Genomic DNA, 16,846 nt, shown 5'->3' with positions numbered 1-16,846 from the left:
AGGAAAGTAAGAGATTTTGTGCTTTCCCCACCCCTTTCTCTTGCCTTTTTGAAATGCTTCAAATACCAGGCACTGGAAGTTCTGGCCTCACATTGGGATTAGTAAAGCAGATCCTAGGGTATTTCACTATTAGCATATGATTAAGCGTCAATCCCGATTAAAAGACCAAACAAATGTTATTTTCTTTGAAATTTAAGTGTCTGAAATAAGAGAGAACTCACCCTTAAAAATCATATCCTGTGCTTGAAAAGAGCTCTCTCTGACAATTGTCTATTCCAGTTACGGCTTTTAAAATATTTTCACCCAGAATATCATATCTGACAACACTGCCAGGGTAATTTCTACCCCCTCCTTCCTGAATACACCTTGCTCGCCCCTGAGGCGGCCCAGTTCTGTCTTCTCGTGACAGGATGATTATTTTTGGCATTGCACATATTTTCTCTAATGTTATTACCCCCTTCACACACACCTTGGTTGCCTTTTGAGGAACAATAGTTTCGGCAACTCTGCATAAATCAGGGGGTTAATTTTAGTTCAGTGTGGTGAAGGGGGGCCGTGGGAGAGAGGAGGACCTCTACATTTGCCTCCTCTGCAGCACCCCTACCCCCCTCTAATGCAAAGGCAGAGGTCCTCTCTTCCCCTGCTCATGAAAGAGCTTGCTTTTATTAGGCTCTGTGCTCACCATTCAGGCTTCAGGGGGATATCTAGAGGTGACGCTGGGGGCTGCACCTCAGGGATGGCATCTTAATGACTTGACTTGGCGGGTGTTAGAACAGCCCCATTCAGAGTGAGTTCACTCCCTGTGCAGTTGGCTCACTCAGCCTCTGTCCATAGATGTTCTCTTGTTCACGCTGCATGAGGAAATGGAGATTTCCAAGTGGGAAGCAGCCTTCCCAATGCTTTAACTCTTCACTGAAGGGAAGAGTTGCTGCCGAGAACTGAAATCGAAGCTGGCCCAGCTGCAGCTCCCGGGAGAGGAGCAAGGCCTCAGGGGCTGGGGATGGAGGCCAAGGCAGCTGGGATCGCTTTTTCTGTCCTCCCTGAGAGGGAAAGGAGAAGAGTAAAGGGCACACTTGAGTTGTCCTTACACTCAATTAGCAAATATTTACCCAGTTTGTCTGCCATGGCCCGAGGTCGTGTGAAGGATGTCATGTCTGTGCCCCCCACCCCCAAGGCACCAAGGTACTTACAAGTCCAGGTATAGCAGCAGGAGGTTTGCATAGAAAATCCAGACAGACAGGGGGGCCTTGTGAGTAATGTGGGCAAGAAACCCCTTGGAGAAGGGAGGGAGGATGGCCAAAGCAGCGTCTAGAGGAAGTAGCACATGAACTGGCCCTGAGGATGGAATTCTAAGAAATAAGAAGGGATGAAATGATAGAGGTAGAAGACATGAAGGAAGAGACATCAAAGTAGGGCTTAGTGAAATCCCATAAAGAAATATTAAAAAAAAAAGAGTAAGATTCTTCCCGGCAGGAGACCTGGCTTGTTAGACTTCAGGTGGCTTTGGATAAGGATGGCTTGAGGGTAGCACGAAGCCTGCCAGATGTTGGCATCTCTATTGTGTCCTTGGTCTCAAGATCTCAGGTGTCCCTGGGTCTGGGTCTCTTTCTACTCCAAATGTGGTCAGAGACCAGTAGAATTTACATCATCTGGGAGATTGTTAGAAATGCAGAGTCTCAGGCCCCAGCCCAGACCTACTCAGGTAGAAACGGCATTGTAACAAGATCCTGGGTGATTCGTGTACACAGTTAAGTCTGAGAAGTGCTGGTCTATGCGAACACGGGCAACTGTCGATAACACTACTTCAGATCTCAGATTTGATTCAAAGTTGGGAACACACACACACACACACACACACACACACACACACGGGCATAGTATCTCTGCACTATGGCTCTTCCCAGAAGGAAACTTTTTATTCTGATTAAGAATTGGAGTAGAATTCTAATGAAAGATCTAGAGCAGAGAGCGATTTTGAGAAATTCATGGAACAATTCATTTAAGTGGTTTTTATCCAGTGCCTCCCATTTGTACCACTCTGTATTCTTTATGCTCTAGAGGTCACCAAAGGAAGAGATGATGGGGTCCCCTCCCTCAAGAATGTGTGGTCCAGTTAGGCAGACAAAAGCTACAGAAGTGAAGTAAACGGAAGTGCAGCATGGAACTGGATCGCTCAGTGCGGAATCTCTGAAGTGGGGTGCAGAGAGGTCAGCAGAGGTGAGGCCTTCCTAGAGAACATGGACTGAGGGAGGTCCTGAACGAGGACAGTGGTTTAGACAGGCCAAGGCAGTGAAGCGCGTGTCCTCCAGGAAGTTCGTGGGTTTGGGATGGAGCGGAGGCTAGGTCTCAGGATCTATGGGGTGGTAAGCTCCTCCCGGCTCGCTCCAGAGAGAATGCTTGTTTTATGCTGGGGAATCCGTTTTACTTCTCAGACACTTTTTTCTCTTTCCTTTTATTGTGCAATTTCTTTGTCAACATTCTTAGCTGAAGGCAGTGTCGTAGGAACAGGATGGCGGTGCACACAGAATGGCTTCAGCCAGACCACAGGTTGTGCTGTTGGAAGCATGTGGGATCCAAAAGAAGAAGTCTGAAGGACAAACCCTAAATCAGACCTGATCACAGCTTGTGTGTGGGGAAACAAGCCCAGAGTAGTGGCACCAAAGAAAATAGTCTAGTGAGAATGAAACACCCTGTGGCATCTATAGACGTGGCTCGCAAAGTAAGTGCTATTTTTTTTTTTTTTTTTTAAAGACAGACATCTCCCAGCAGAGCAAAATGATTCCACTAGGCTTGGTTTGTCAATTGAGGCTGACCTGGGGCAAGAAGGTGACCAGGATGTCCCCTTTGCTGCTTTCCAGATGAATAGCTCATCAAATTAAGTGTCCTTTGGGGACTTCAGCCCCCGATAACCCAGCTCAGCTAAACCTTTTGAACCTGCAAGAGGGGCTTTTTTATAGGCATTTTGGGGAAGGTTGCCCAATTGCAATCAAGAATATGGAATTTAGAGTCAAATGATGGGAGTGAGTGCTGGCTCCATCACTGGGAGACACTAGGCATGTCACTAACAGCCTTGGGGTTCTGTTTCCTCATGTATAAAATGGGCTTGAGACCATAACTACTTCATGAGATTGTTTCAGGATTACGTCAGAGGCAGTGATGAGAGTTCTTTGTCTACAAGTATTACAAGTATTACCTGTGGTTTTCTCCTCGCTGCAATAGCAGCAGCCATCTCTTGGATAGCTGGGGCCAGGTAGACCCTCAGCTGGAGTCTGCACAGTGTAGGGGTAGGGCAGTAACCGGCCTCGAGGTCAGAGAGAATAATGGACGACCAAGCAAATGCCTGTTGTGGCTGCTAGCTGTCTTCCCCTTTTCCTGGGTGCAGATGCCACTGAGTCTTCTCCTTCAGTGCACTGGATATGGTGAGAGATGGGTAGGTGGAAAGAACACATTTTTACATGGGGGGATGAGGCCCTGCTGACCAACAAGAGTGGCCATCGTCACAGAACTGGGTTCTGCAACTTCAGTGGAGTTGGTCGTCTCTCTTCAGACGCTTTAACTTGGATACGGCATGAGGGAGAGAGGAAGCCTAAGGGAATCGATGACTGGCCAGGGAAAGTTGCTGAGACGGCGTGCACATCCTCCTGTCCTTCCACCGGATGCCTCTCTCTGCATCACCTCCTCCAGGGCTCCACATTCATTAGTGGTGGCCGTGGTCCGGACAGTGCTGATGTTGCCAAACCCATCTCCTCAGCGTTCCCAGGAGATCACTCTGAGGAAGGTGTGGGGAACCAGCAGCAAGCTGGATATGTGGCATCTTTTATTATAGAAAAAAGGAAAAGCAACACCTGATGCAAAGATACATATTATCGTGTTATGCATAACAGTTAGAAATTAGAAACTATCTGAACAATCATCAAGATTTGTTGAGGATCCAGCCATACAATATGATATCCCTGGCTGTTATCCATATGTTTAAGGAATTCTTTAAAATGGGATTGAATGTTAAGGGACAAGCCATAAATCCAACGAGATTTCAGTGTTCTTTCTTCAGACCTTTCTGTATTTTCAAAGTTGCCTACACTACATGTGGGTCACCCTTGTTTCCATCTAAACATTTTTTAAAAGGAAATGACCTGTTAAGATAAACCAGGTTATGAGATGGTGGTGCATGGTGAAGGTCTATTTCCAGTTACGTGTCATGCCTCATGAGGGTTGGCAATGGCCTCTCTGTTTCTGTGAGAGTCAGAGCTCAAGGGTTTTCTATCCTACCGGCTAAGATTTACAGATTTACTTATAAAGTGCTGTGTAATGAGTGATACAAATGTAAAGAGATATTACTCACTAATACGTTGAATAAAGAGAACCCTGACAAGGCTTGGGCTTGGTGAAGCTAAGCACAGGGACAGGTTTGTCACTGTTACCCCTGGACATGCATGGCTTTCCCCAGCTGGGCTGGGGACTGCACACGTCCTCCAATTATATAAGGAGCTGGGTTATCTGGAGCCCCAGATGGACTGTACCTATAGGGCTGCTGGTAATTGGATCTGCTGCTCTTTTCCGAGGCCGCCTGGAGCAGAGAAGGCCACCAGATAAGCATCTTCATGGGCCCCAAGCAGAATTGACTATTAGAGGGCCATGTTGGGTAGGCCCCAGACGTTACTGTCAGCGCTGAATGCAATCCAGGCCCTCTGTCCAGGGGCACAGGCCATCAGGGTGAGTCAGGGAGCCGGGGCCTCAGCCCCACAGGAGGGACAATGGGGGGTTGAGGTATGAGACACTTTTCAGGATTCCTCCTTCAGGGAAGGGGTGAGTGAAAACATCCATTCCTGTTTTTGTTTTTTTTTTAATTTATTGGGGTGACAATTGTTAGTAAAATTACATAGATTTCAGGTGTGCAATTCTGTATCACATCATCCATAAATCACACTGTGTGTTCACCACCCAGAGTCAGCTCCCCTTCCATCACCATACATTTGATCCCCCTCACCCTCATCCCCCACCCCCCAACCCCCTTACCCTCTGGTAACCACCAAATTATGTTCCCCAGATTAATTTTCAAACCCGTGGCCATCCTGTGGTCACCAAATCCATTCCTGTTTTAACCACTCCGGCCCTCACCTCCTCTTCGTGTCCCCGCTCTTTGGACTTTCGATACACTAGTCTGGGATATTAGCCTTATCTGCAAGTTGGGTGGTGGTCTCTTTCAGGGCAGAGACCATGTTCCTCATGGATGCCTTCTTCCCCTTGTCTGGGTCTGTCTGTTCTGCCCAGTTCCTCCTGAATTTGCTAATATGATTTCCTCTATTTTGACTGGCTAACATTGATGCCTTTTCCTCCTCTATATAATAGATTTCCCAGTTAATCACTACTGCCTTTGGAAAGACACCAGAATGTCCCCAGAAAGTTGGTCTCCAGAATACCGCCCTCTTCTAAAACATTTTTGCCCCTCCCTTCGCATTGCCGTCTGAGCCAAAGACCATTCCTTTGAAAACCTTCAATTGTGGCAAAGCCTTATCTTTGAGGGCACATTTTATTCTTTCAAACAACCAAATTCCATCCACAGCTGAGTCTGGCGACTACAGGGGGTGGGTAAATGGGGTAATGTTTGGGGGGATTTAAAATGAAGCATGTTCTGTGCAATGTTCTGACTGATTTTCTCGTGTGGCTCTGCAACTAATTCTTAAGAGGCCTCCCAAAACACTTCACTGGAGTAAAGCCTGTACCTTCCCAAGATGGCTATTTTGAGGGGCAGCTGCCTTTTATGTGGCATCTATGCAAATCTCTGCCTGCCTATTTTCACCTCCCTCTTTCTGTCAGCCATAGGTCTGGTACGGTGAGGGTCACACGAGCTCCCAGGCAAATAATCGTTTAATTTAGGAGGCTGACTTCAAATTTGCTGGCTATAGTGAATGTGAACATAGTGCGCTTCAGAGGGAAAGTGTGTGGTGAGGTTTAAGAAACTGACCTAGGCGTCAATCCTCCAGAGACATATGACCACGGGCTCAGAAACCTGTGGTTCCATAAGCCTCCAGGTGAGTCTGCTGCAGGCGAAAGTTGTGCCACCTTGCTCTACAAATTTGGGACCAAAAACACTGCATAATTTAAGTGAGGAGCAGATCAGATTGTTGATGAAACGTACCGAGCCCCTGTGCTCAGTAAATATCAGTTTCTTTTGCTTTACACCAAAAAATAAAAGTAAAAAAGAGGCCTTTTTATTTTAAAGCTGACTGCTTTGCCACAGTTGTTCTTATCCCCGGCTGCACTTGAGACTCACGAGAGAAGCTTTAAACCCCTCGTGCTCAGGCTGCACCCCAGATCTGTGGCACTGGAATCTCTGGGGTGAGTCCACAGAGGACCCAGGCATCAGTTTTTCACGCTCCTCTGATGACCGCAGTGAGCACCGCAGGTTGAGAAGCACCCGCTTTGGTTCTGCTGTAATTTAATCCACTCAGCAGTCACCCCATAGCTGTGCGGACCTGCCACTTGTCCTGACCTGATCTCTGGGACCTGAAGCTGGTGTGTTCCTCCCTCAGGCAGCCCTTGTGCAGCAGCTGCTCAGCCTCCCCATTGCTTTTGACCTTCATTTCCTCCACTCGCAGCGCCTGCAAGGGGACATCCCCTTAGAATTTTACCACCAACAAAAGACTGATCTAAGATGGCTTAATTAGCTTCAGTCTCTCTCCTTGACCTCCTAAAATCCATTCTGCTTCTAAGCAGCTAACCTTCCAGGTGACAGGCATATTGTTTTGCACCCTGATGATTCATAGGCATCGGGCTTGGGAGCCCCGACATGACATGCTAAAGGTCTGGAGACGACAGCCAATTAAGCAGCCAACCCCCTTGGTGCAACTGGTGACATCTCGGAGGCCCCCCACCAGGCTGTGTTCACCTACAAGTCAGAAACCAGGGTCATCTTAACCAAGAACTGATAACGGTTCAATGACTGACGTGAGGGATCCCTAAGCCAGACCCGGAGCAGTGACCCAAAAGTGGAGACATTTTTAAGATAATGAAGCTCTGGAATAAGAGGTTTTTCCTGGCTGGGTTGTAACGTATACCCTGCTGGAGCTTTAGGACAGCCAGCTTTGTTTTGTCTTTTGACGGGGGTTGCTTCCCTGAGTTGGGATCCAATGTTTCAGACGTTGAGTTTCCAACTTGGGGAGACTAAGTATAAATTCGTGTATATTCAGATGTCCAAAGAAAACACAAAGACAGAAACTGCTGTTCTCCGCCAGCAGCATGGAGAGATGCAGACCTGCAGGTTGGACCGGCAGCTTCTATGGACCTCCATGGCGTCACTGCTGAGCACACCTCACCGCCCTGCAGCACTGCAGTCGTGGAGGCAGCCTCCTGTGCAGGCCCACGATGCTGACTCCCCTTCTTCCCACTCACCCCATTCGAACTCACATATTGGTTCTTAATCCTACTCCTAAGGTTCCGGGGTTTTTCCCAAGGTGAGTGGGTGCTCACTTACGGACAGAATCTCCTCCCACCCACCACGGAATCTTTATGTCACTGTCTCTTTTCCAAATCTTAACCCCCCTCTTCCTCCCATCCTGTGTTTCAACATCCAGTTTGTGGGCAAGTCTCTAACACAGCACTGTGCCATTGAAGGTATATAGTGAGTTTCCTTGTTACCAGTGGAGGAAACTTCCATCTTAGAGACCCAGAAGAAAGAGGTGTGAGACAGCATCTTTTAGCAAATTACTTAATCTCTCTACATCTCCACTTCTTCATCTATTCAATAGGGATGATAGTTCCTATCTCTCCGTGTTATTGGGAGACTTACGTGAGATAACGTACGTGGAGGAAAAATGCCCTCAAACACTGTAGTTGTCGTTTGTCCTAGAATCAGCTGAAATCCTTCCTGTCTCCCCGAGTAGCGTTCGCTGACCTTTTTTGCTCACACCAGCCTATTTCTTATCTTAACCACCTATACTGTTTATTGCCTGTGCTTATTTCTGTCATTAATAGAAATGCTTCAAGTTATTGTCTTCCTAACTAGACTGCATTCTCCTTGAGTACAAGGAATGTAAGCCTTGTCCACTCTACAGCTCCACAGGGTCCAGCTCAGAGCTCAGTAAACACTTCTGGGACGGCACAAGGATACAGTGACCCAGGGCCCGGTTTCTGCTGTGTGTTCCATGTATGAAATATTGTGTAGGACCACCCTGTGGTCACAGGCGGGTCACCAAGAAAGACAGGAGCAGGAATTTTGTAGAAAGAGCAATTTGGAGTAAGAAATAAATTTTGCAGTCTTTTCTGATGATTTGAAAAACTTGGGATAATTTTTTTTTTACAAGAAACTGGAGAATTCTAACATGCCATGTCTAGAATTGTCATTTAAAAACAAATAACAACAACAAAAAAATCCTGGTCTATTGCAGTTCATTCTATCACCCATCTGGGGAGAGAAAATAAAGTGCAAGTATTTTAGGAAACAAAACCTCGTTGACCTAAGGAGGTTCAGCAACATGACACAAACTGCTGACGGCAAATCATCTCCAGCCTCAAGACAGCACTGATTTGGCGATGAAGAGCAGCTGTTTTGGCCAAAGTCTGAATGTGATTAATGCTCAGATTAGCCAGATAATGGGATCGTTATTATCTGTGGTGATGGTTTTCATTTGTAGAGCGCTTTCTAGTACAGGCATACCTCAGAGATAGTGTAGTTTTGGTTCCAGACTACCCCAATGGTAGGAGATAATGGCTTTAGCAAAAAATAAAGAAACAGCAACAAATACCGCCAAAAAGTGAGTTGCAATCTTTTTGCTGGTAGAAGTTCTTGCCTTCATTTTGTAAAAAACTGCAACATTTGTGGAGTACAATAAAGTGAGGTATGCCTAGACTTCCAACCCTTTTACACTCGTCTCCTTTGATCCTGACAACTAAGACATGAGAGCGCTCTCATTTTACAGATGAGGCTATCAGGGTACAAAGAATGTATTTTCTTGTCCAAACTCAGATATCTGGATAGTCTTGTAGCCAATATATTAAAACATCAGTTCTCCTAATTTCCAGTCCCCTGTTCTATTTGTTAAGAAACCTAACCTGTGATAAATTGTGTAAGGAAGTAGCTCGTATATGCATCAGTTGGACTTACGGAGGTCTTACCTTCACACTTAGCATTAATTATACTTGTTCTTCAGTGTTACTAATTAAATCATGGCAGTGTTACACATTTTTGTCTGTTCTTCCAAAAGTCAACATTAGACAGATATCTCTGGGCTGTGTCAAGTTTAACTAGATAATCTAATTAAAGTTGTGTTAGTCCCCAGAGTGCAACTGTAAAAACAGGGTAGCTAAAATGGAGCTCATGACTTTAAAACCAAGAGACTGCGTGAGATTCTCAATCTTTTTCTAAGTGTTAAGACGTTGCTGTTTCTTTATTTCTTGCTCATGTCACTGTCCCCTACCATTACGCAGTGGAAAGTGTATTGATCTAGGAAGAGATGGGTTCTAGCCCTAGCTCTACCACTAATTAGATTGCCCTTGGTGAGTCACTTAACTGGGTTGGGCCTCAGTTTCTAGATCTGTGAAATGGGGACAGCAGCAATGCCTGTCTTGCCCATCTCACATGTAGTTTGTGAGGATGGAATTAAACAGGGCACATACATATGTCTCAAAAATTCTGAGAGTCTACTCACTGACTGTACAGTCTTCAAGGGCTTATGCCAGCATTCATTTTGTGATCTTGGGCAACTTACGTTTTGCGTCTGAGCCTCAGATTCCACATGTGTAAACTGTGTTCACAATACCTACCATAAATGTGTTGTTAGGAGGATTATAATGAAGTAATATAATGTAGGGTTCTTGGTGCAATGTCAGGCACAAAAGTAGGTGTCAATAAATGTTTGCCTTGTCCAGGGAACATAGTAAGACTCAAATGTCAAATGCCATTGCCAGACAGAGCACCGACTTCAGACTGCCTTTCCCCCTCTTGGTTCTCTCTGTCTTTTCTGCTCTTCCACTCTTAAGGAAGGGGCAATGGCAAAGGGAAACTCTGTTCATGTAGACATTGGCCTTAATGTCACAGCCTGTGCCGGGGATCTCTTCCACCCCAGCATGGCTTCTCTAGATGCCCTGAAGATTGATTATGTGTCGGAGAGCGCAAGGGTTGGTGCTGTAGGATGGCATATAACATCGTAAAGATACTGGCTCTCCTTTACCTTGAATAACTGCTTTTGCTCCACAGTTGGAGGTCAGGACTAAAATGCAAGTGGGAGGGGCTAACACACAAAGTGTCAGTAATGGTCTGGTGCAAAAGCAACATGATCCCCAGGGCAGGTCTGAGAGGGTGGAGATGGGTGAGATGCAGGGGGAGAGTTCTGGAAATTGGAAGTCAGGGGGAGACGAGGGAACAAGGATTAGGTAAAGAAAACAGAAGAAAGAGGTGGGACAAGAAAAACAACTTCACCCATTTCACGATTTTTCTGAAGGCCCTTCTTGTCCATCAACAGCTATTGGACATTCCGCAGTTTGAGTACATGGTGCTTAATCCATTCAGATTGCTAGATGATCTATTTTTAAAAAGGAAGCAAAACAGTGCCTCTGCCCCAAAACTGGAAGGGTTTGAAAGGCATGTCAGCGTTCCATGAACCCCCAAATACTGATTATCTGTCTAGATAACAGGCTCCAAAGTCAAACAAAAGGAGCAATAGCCCTGGTTTGGAAACCTCAGAGGGAGGACAGAGGGAGCCGCGACTGATTGGAGGAGGCCTTGACAGCCGTGAACGGCACTGGACAGGTTAAAAAAAAAATACGAAAAAACCAAACTCATTTACTAAATGTACAGTACAGGTGATTTATACAAATATAAGAAAATACAGATAAGGGTGAAGAAATAAACTCCCCATGACCTCACCATCCTGAAACTGTTAATATTTTTGTGTAGAGAGAGGAGAGTTATCCATGGCTAGGAGCCTGGATTCTGGGGCCCACCGGCCCCACTTCCCCGTTTACCTGCCGAGAGGTTGCCGGCAGATTAGCCCCTGTGAACCTATTTCCTCATCTATAAATTAGGAATAAGAATAATAATTACTTCTAACGGTAGTGTAAGGATTAAAGAAGCTAAAGTAACAGGCTGGTGACCTAGGCTGGCAGGATTAGAAAGAAAACGTGTGTGTGCTCACTCCTCTGTAACCTTTGCACTTGGGGTCACCCGCCTAACGGATAGGCGGACTGTTCTTTTTGGGCTCTCCTGGCATTTTCGATTTTTACCATGGAAATCACGCCGATACAAAATGGGATCTAAGGTTCAGTACTGGACTTAATTTTTCCTAAGTGCCTTTTATCTAGAAAGAGGACCTTGAAACAGTTTTCATCGTGTGTTCCAGAGCCTGTGACACAGCCGCTTGGGTCACTGGCCATAGTTCTTCACACTTGCCTCCCTCACCCACTTGCCTCCTTCACCTCGGTGCCCAGATAAGCCAGGGCCAGGTCCACGGCATTGCCAGTGGATGAATTTAATTGTCAAGTCTCCTTAAGCCATGTGACGCTCTGTCCTGGACACGGTGGGCTTACAGGAGGAGGAAGGTGGTTAAGAGGACAGAAACGTGCAACTGACAATAGAAAGCAGGCGGTGTGTGGCTCCGACGATGGGAGTGAGCCCAGGGAGGTTCAGTGGGACAGTTTGGCTGTACCGTGGTTTGGGGGTCCTGGGGACGTCTTGATCAGGGATGTGACAGGATGACAGTGATGTTTCAGGGGCTAACCTCTTCTCTGTCAATTTAGGAGCAGCTCCGAGAGAAGGAAGGAGAAGTCCCGGGATGCAGCGAGGTGCCGGCGAAGCAAGGAGACGGAGGTCTTCTATGAGCTGGCCCACGAGCTGCCCCTGCCTCACAGCGTGAGCTCCCACCTGGACAAAGCCTCCATCATGCGGCTGGCTATCAGCTTCCTGCGAACACACAAGCTCCTGTCCTCAGGTGAGGCTGGGAGGCTCCCCCAGGCTGGCGCTGCTAGCAGCCTGGCCAGTGTGTCCCTGCACACAGGAGGATCTGTGCTGCGAGAGTTAGAAGGCCCCTGGGAAGGTCTCCCCGCTCAGCAGTCCCCACTCTGCAAACCTTCCGCCCACAGAAACACTGTCATTGGTGCTTTATTCCTTCGTGTTGCACATCTCCTTCCCAGCAATGACCTTTACAATGAATACAGCCATGGGATGAAGGGCGAGGACAGGACCAAGGAAGCTGAAGAGGAGAGAGAGGAGAACAAGAGCAGCTTCTGCTGGCCTCCAATAGCCTTTCCATCTGGCTGTAGGACTCACACTCCACTCTAGATTGGCTCCCTAAGAAGTGTTTTAGTACTTCTCTATGAGCTACCTTCTCCAAAAGGGCAGACGTGTGCCCATATATATGATCTTTGACCTCTTACTAGCCAGTATTCCAGGCAAATTATTTGGTGCCTCTGCTCTTGGTGTCCTCATCTATAAAAAGGGGTTAAAAATACTTACTGTACAGGGTGTCTGTGAAAATGAACCGAGATGATGTCTGCAAGCACCTGACACACCACACTTATTCACACTGGTGAGTCTTTGATGGATAACAACCTCCACGCCGAGTCAACTCATTCTCACCCTCCCTGGTATCTCGGCAAGTCTCAAGTTCACAAAAGTTTTTCTGTTGTTTTCTTTCCTCGGAGTTTACATTCTTCAAATAAACCATTTCCTGTTAGTCCTGGCCAGAAAGAGGTGGCCTGAATTTTCCAGTTTTGGATCCTATGTGACAGTCCTATTTAATCCATTCAGTTTTGGAAGGAAATTGGGCAGTGGGTAGTGTCCCTCCCCACTGGTTGCGGTGCTACAGGTGGGTGGCATTCGAGATAGTGAGTGTGAGGGAGGCAGGTAGGGGAAGGTTCTTTTGCAGTTGTAGTTTTTGTGAGTGAACCTGGTGCCTTGGAGCTGGGTGGATTCTACCATCCTGTTATGAAGTGGCTATTCTGGGAAAGAAACCCTGAGCAGAGGGAATCCAGTGTGAGACTGGGAGGCCAGACCGGCATGTGCTATTCTGGGCCCTGGAGCACAGGAAGGATATGGGGGAAAGACTTTCAGAAAATAGGATGACAGCTCAGTGAGTCCAAGGGTTGGAGGGCTAACGCTGTACTGCAAGTCTAAAGAGGCTTGGAAAGGAGCAGACAGGACAGGGAGAACCAAGGGCAAAGGCGTGCTCTATAAATACTTTCAAAGAAATAATGCAAAGCAGCAGCAGATTCGTCATCCTACATGCTATCAAAAGAGGGAACAACGGGCTGAAGCGTGAGAAAAGCCTGGCGATGGCATCTCAGGGTATATGTGTACCTCTTTCTTTTAAAGAGACTCATTTTCCTGGCTAGGTGAGGGCAGTGTCTGGTAGTGTTAGAATCACCTTTATGTATACACAGGGTAGGCAGTGGAGGATTTAGGGACCAGATGAAGACCCCTTCCCCACACCCAGAAACTTCCTTGCTGTGGTACTTACAATTTAACTCTTAAACATTAATTCCTTTGGGTTAACCACTGCTTCCTTCCATCACCACCCGCATTCCTCCACTAAAAGAGAGCCCGAAAGAGACAATACATTAATCCTGAGGTGCCTCTCTGATTGAATTTGGACTTGCAGAATAGTTCACAGATGATGAAAAGTGAGGCACAGGAAAGTTAAGGTTGCCCAAAGTCTCATATTTAGCACGTGGAACTCAAGTCCTTTTGAATCTCCATCCATGGGAAAGACAGACACAGGAGGGCGGGAGCAATCTGCACACGTGGCCAGGTGAGGATGCTGACAAGGGCCAGAGGTGGGGAAGAGGAGGGGGAGCAGGGCAACCAACGTTAAATGGAGCTCACCTGGGGGGGGGGGAGGTGGTCCTCACACATTCGGTGACTTGTTCCTATCCTTTCTCTTGGTGCATGGCCTGTTTTCCATGCTCTCTCACACAGAAGCCTAATCTTCCCTCTCAGTGATCAGAGGTTGGCTTTGAGGGAACCATGAATCGCAGGGCATGTCTGCTTGCACGTATCCTGATGTGAATCCCCTGTGTGCCAGACGTGCCCAGGGAGAAAGGACCAGAGTGGTCACAGTGAGATATCATGTATTCCCACCGAGCTGTTGCAAACTGTGAACACAAACTGCCCGCCCACTGGCTGGACTCGGCCCCAGACCAACCAGCGTCCTCAGCACGTCAGCTCCGGTCCTCTCTATCCCAAGGAAAGAAATGACAGAAAAGGATAAAAAGTGTCTACATCTGACCATCTGGTCCTAATGTCCTTGGAGAGCGGTTCTCATGGAACAAGCAGCGCCCCGGGGGAGGAAGACATAGATGGCATTCAATATCCCCTCTCTTCCAATTGTTAAAATTGTCCTCAGAGATGGCAGGGGAGACAGGCCCTTTTTCTTTTCTAATCACATTTTGCTTTTTCAACACATATGACTCAGTGGAAAGGAGTACAAGAACTGTGGACAGAGAGCTCCTGTGCTGGAACCTTGGTCTGGCTGCCTTCTTTCTCTGCCACCTCGTGAAAATCTCTACTGTCTTTGAGCTTGACTTGCCTCATCTCCCCGAAGGCGATCACGGCACTTACCCTGGGATGCTGTTTGAGGATGGAGATAACGGACATAAAGGCCCTTATCCAACTCTTGCCGGCCACAGACTAAGCTCTCGACAAGTTATAGCTTAGACATCAAAATTATTACGAACAAGTAAATTGATTTATACTAAGTATATATAAATAACATACATAATAAGTATACTATCTTCTGCAAGTCTTTTCCAAGTCAAAACAGACTCATTTTATTGAAACATTTCTAACAAAGGTGAGCACTGATGTTGGCTCATTTTACAATAGGAAATAGCTGGTTGCATACCTCAGAGTTCAAAAGGCTAAAAAAGACCAGGTTTTGCTTTAGAAAAGTTTCTTCTTTACTTAGTAACACGCTTCCCTTTGATTTGCACAGTAGGCTGTTCTGTGTGGGAATGTTGGAGAGGAAACCTCAACGCTAAGAAATTCAGGCTCGGAGTCTGGGCTGCGGATTGAGATTCGTATCACAGGAAGCAAACTGAAACAATAGCTTTATGATATTAGTTTCCACACTGGGCCGAGAACAGAACACACTCTGACGGGAACATCTGTGGAAATACCACTTGATTGTCTTAAATCCTCTTTCAAGATGAGCCCCACAAATCAAGACCAAATGAGCGTCACTTCTGCATTCGAAGGGCGTTAAAATAAACAGCAGTAAATATGCAAAATTGGCTTTTCACCATAAAACAGATTTTTTTACTTCCCCACACTCACATGCGGTGAAATCAAATTCATTGTACGCAAGAGCTGGAGATTAACGTGAAGCAAGTTTTCTCAAGAGAAATGTCAGGTTTAGTATTGATTCGTTGGCATTTGCTTAGTGAAGACATTAGTCTTAATAAAAGACTATGTTTTCCTGATCTGTAGACTACGAAGGGGAAGATATTAAAATGTGGGACAAATGATTTTAAAATGTCTACCATGACTTTTTCAGGCAGAGAAAGTGGAACCAAACGGGGAAAACTGTGGAGGCAGATAATCGTTTTTGTTGCCTTCTTAGGTGCCACTTTCAGACTGCCTTTCCTAAGTTTTCACCCCCTACTGTTTTTACTGTCCCACCCCTTGGCCCCTTGGAGGTTGGCCTCCACACCAAGGCCTTTTTCTGTCCCGTTGGGAGAGGAGCTGATAAACTGATTTGTGCTAGGATGTAAATGGCTAAGAGCTGCTAATGTATAATCTCTTCTCGAGATACTGACCTTGTTCAGATTATTCTCTTCGCTTAAACCAAAGAAGGATCTGGTCAATGAGTAGGTGTTTGCTAACCTCAACCCTGTGCTTACAGCTTACAGCTTAAAGGTATGGCTAATGAGCCCGAATAATTTATTCGTGGTTTGAGTGGCATTGCTCTTGCAATCAGTATACCCCAGAAGGCCGTGGGAGGTGGCGGGAATCCATGGCCCTGGGAGCGCGCGAGGGGAGGAATCGGTTTAAATGGAAAGCCCCTGTGATCAAAACTAAGTGATGACTGTCTGCCAGGCACAGCTGAAGCAGGAAGATCACAGCAGAATGGTCTTAAGAATAGTCAAAGCAATCCGGGAACTTCTCAGAATAGGAAACAAAGAGGGAAAATGACCTTGGTGGAATAAAAATGCATCCTGACCAGCAGCCACATCGTGTGACAGCCCGGTCTCAGAGACCCTGTCAGGAGCGTCTGTCCTGCCACCCTGTCCGCTCACCCCAGATGCCTAGTTCCCACTGCCTAGTGGGTCCCACCCCATAGGGTGGTGCTGCCTGAAGGAAATGAGCGGTGCTCCGGAAAAAGTGCTCCGAAACCTCAGCCGGAGCATATCCTGGCTGTGGGGAGTCATCAAAGCCTGTTTACAGGGCTATTTTTAGCATTAAAGAATCTTGTTGTGCTCCCTGGGCTGGGCAGGCCTCGTTCTCAGCAGAGTGCCTCTGATTTTGGTGACCTGCCCCTCGTCTCTCAGGTCAGACCCTGAAAGGTCCTGGGAGGCAAGTACCTGAGACTGAGAACCCAAGGTGATTTAAAGACCCCCCATTTGGTGGCTTATTGAGCACCTACTGTGGGCTCCGCTTTATTGGGCACCAAAGATTTCTCTCCCTTGTTGTGTAACCTTACAGTGGTTTATCTTTGTCTTTACCACCAGTAGAGTCCTGGTGAAAGGATTGCTCTTACACCCTTTGGTATCCCTGATTCTCCCTAGAACAGGACTGAGCACAGAGTAAGTGACACTTGTTTACAGATGCCTGATTCCTGCTTTGTGTTCAGCACACAGCAGACACAGTAGGAGCATAATAATTGTAGCTAATGAGTGAGTTTTCCATATGCCTAAC

General features: G+C 46.7%; 1 protein-coding gene across 1 annotated transcript in view; it reads left to right on the top strand.

Moving 5' to 3' along the window:
• EPAS1 (endothelial PAS domain protein 1) overlaps positions 1-16,846 on the top strand; it is an 85,054-nt gene that overhangs the window by 34,554 nt on the left and 33,654 nt on the right. Inside the window, exon 2 of the mRNA XM_033125564.1 lies at positions 11,734-11,924. Coding sequence (XP_032981455.1) covers positions 11,734-11,924 — 191 coding nt within the window. The remainder of the gene's footprint in view (positions 1-11,733; positions 11,925-16,846) is intronic.

The sequence above is a fragment of the Rhinolophus ferrumequinum genome, chromosome 13 (assembly GCF_004115265.2).
Source record: "Rhinolophus ferrumequinum isolate MPI-CBG mRhiFer1 chromosome 13, mRhiFer1_v1.p, whole genome shotgun sequence".
NCBI classification, from domain to species: Eukaryota; Metazoa; Chordata; class Mammalia; order Chiroptera; family Rhinolophidae; genus Rhinolophus; species Rhinolophus ferrumequinum.
This window is presented reverse-complemented; position numbering and strand designations above follow the sequence as displayed.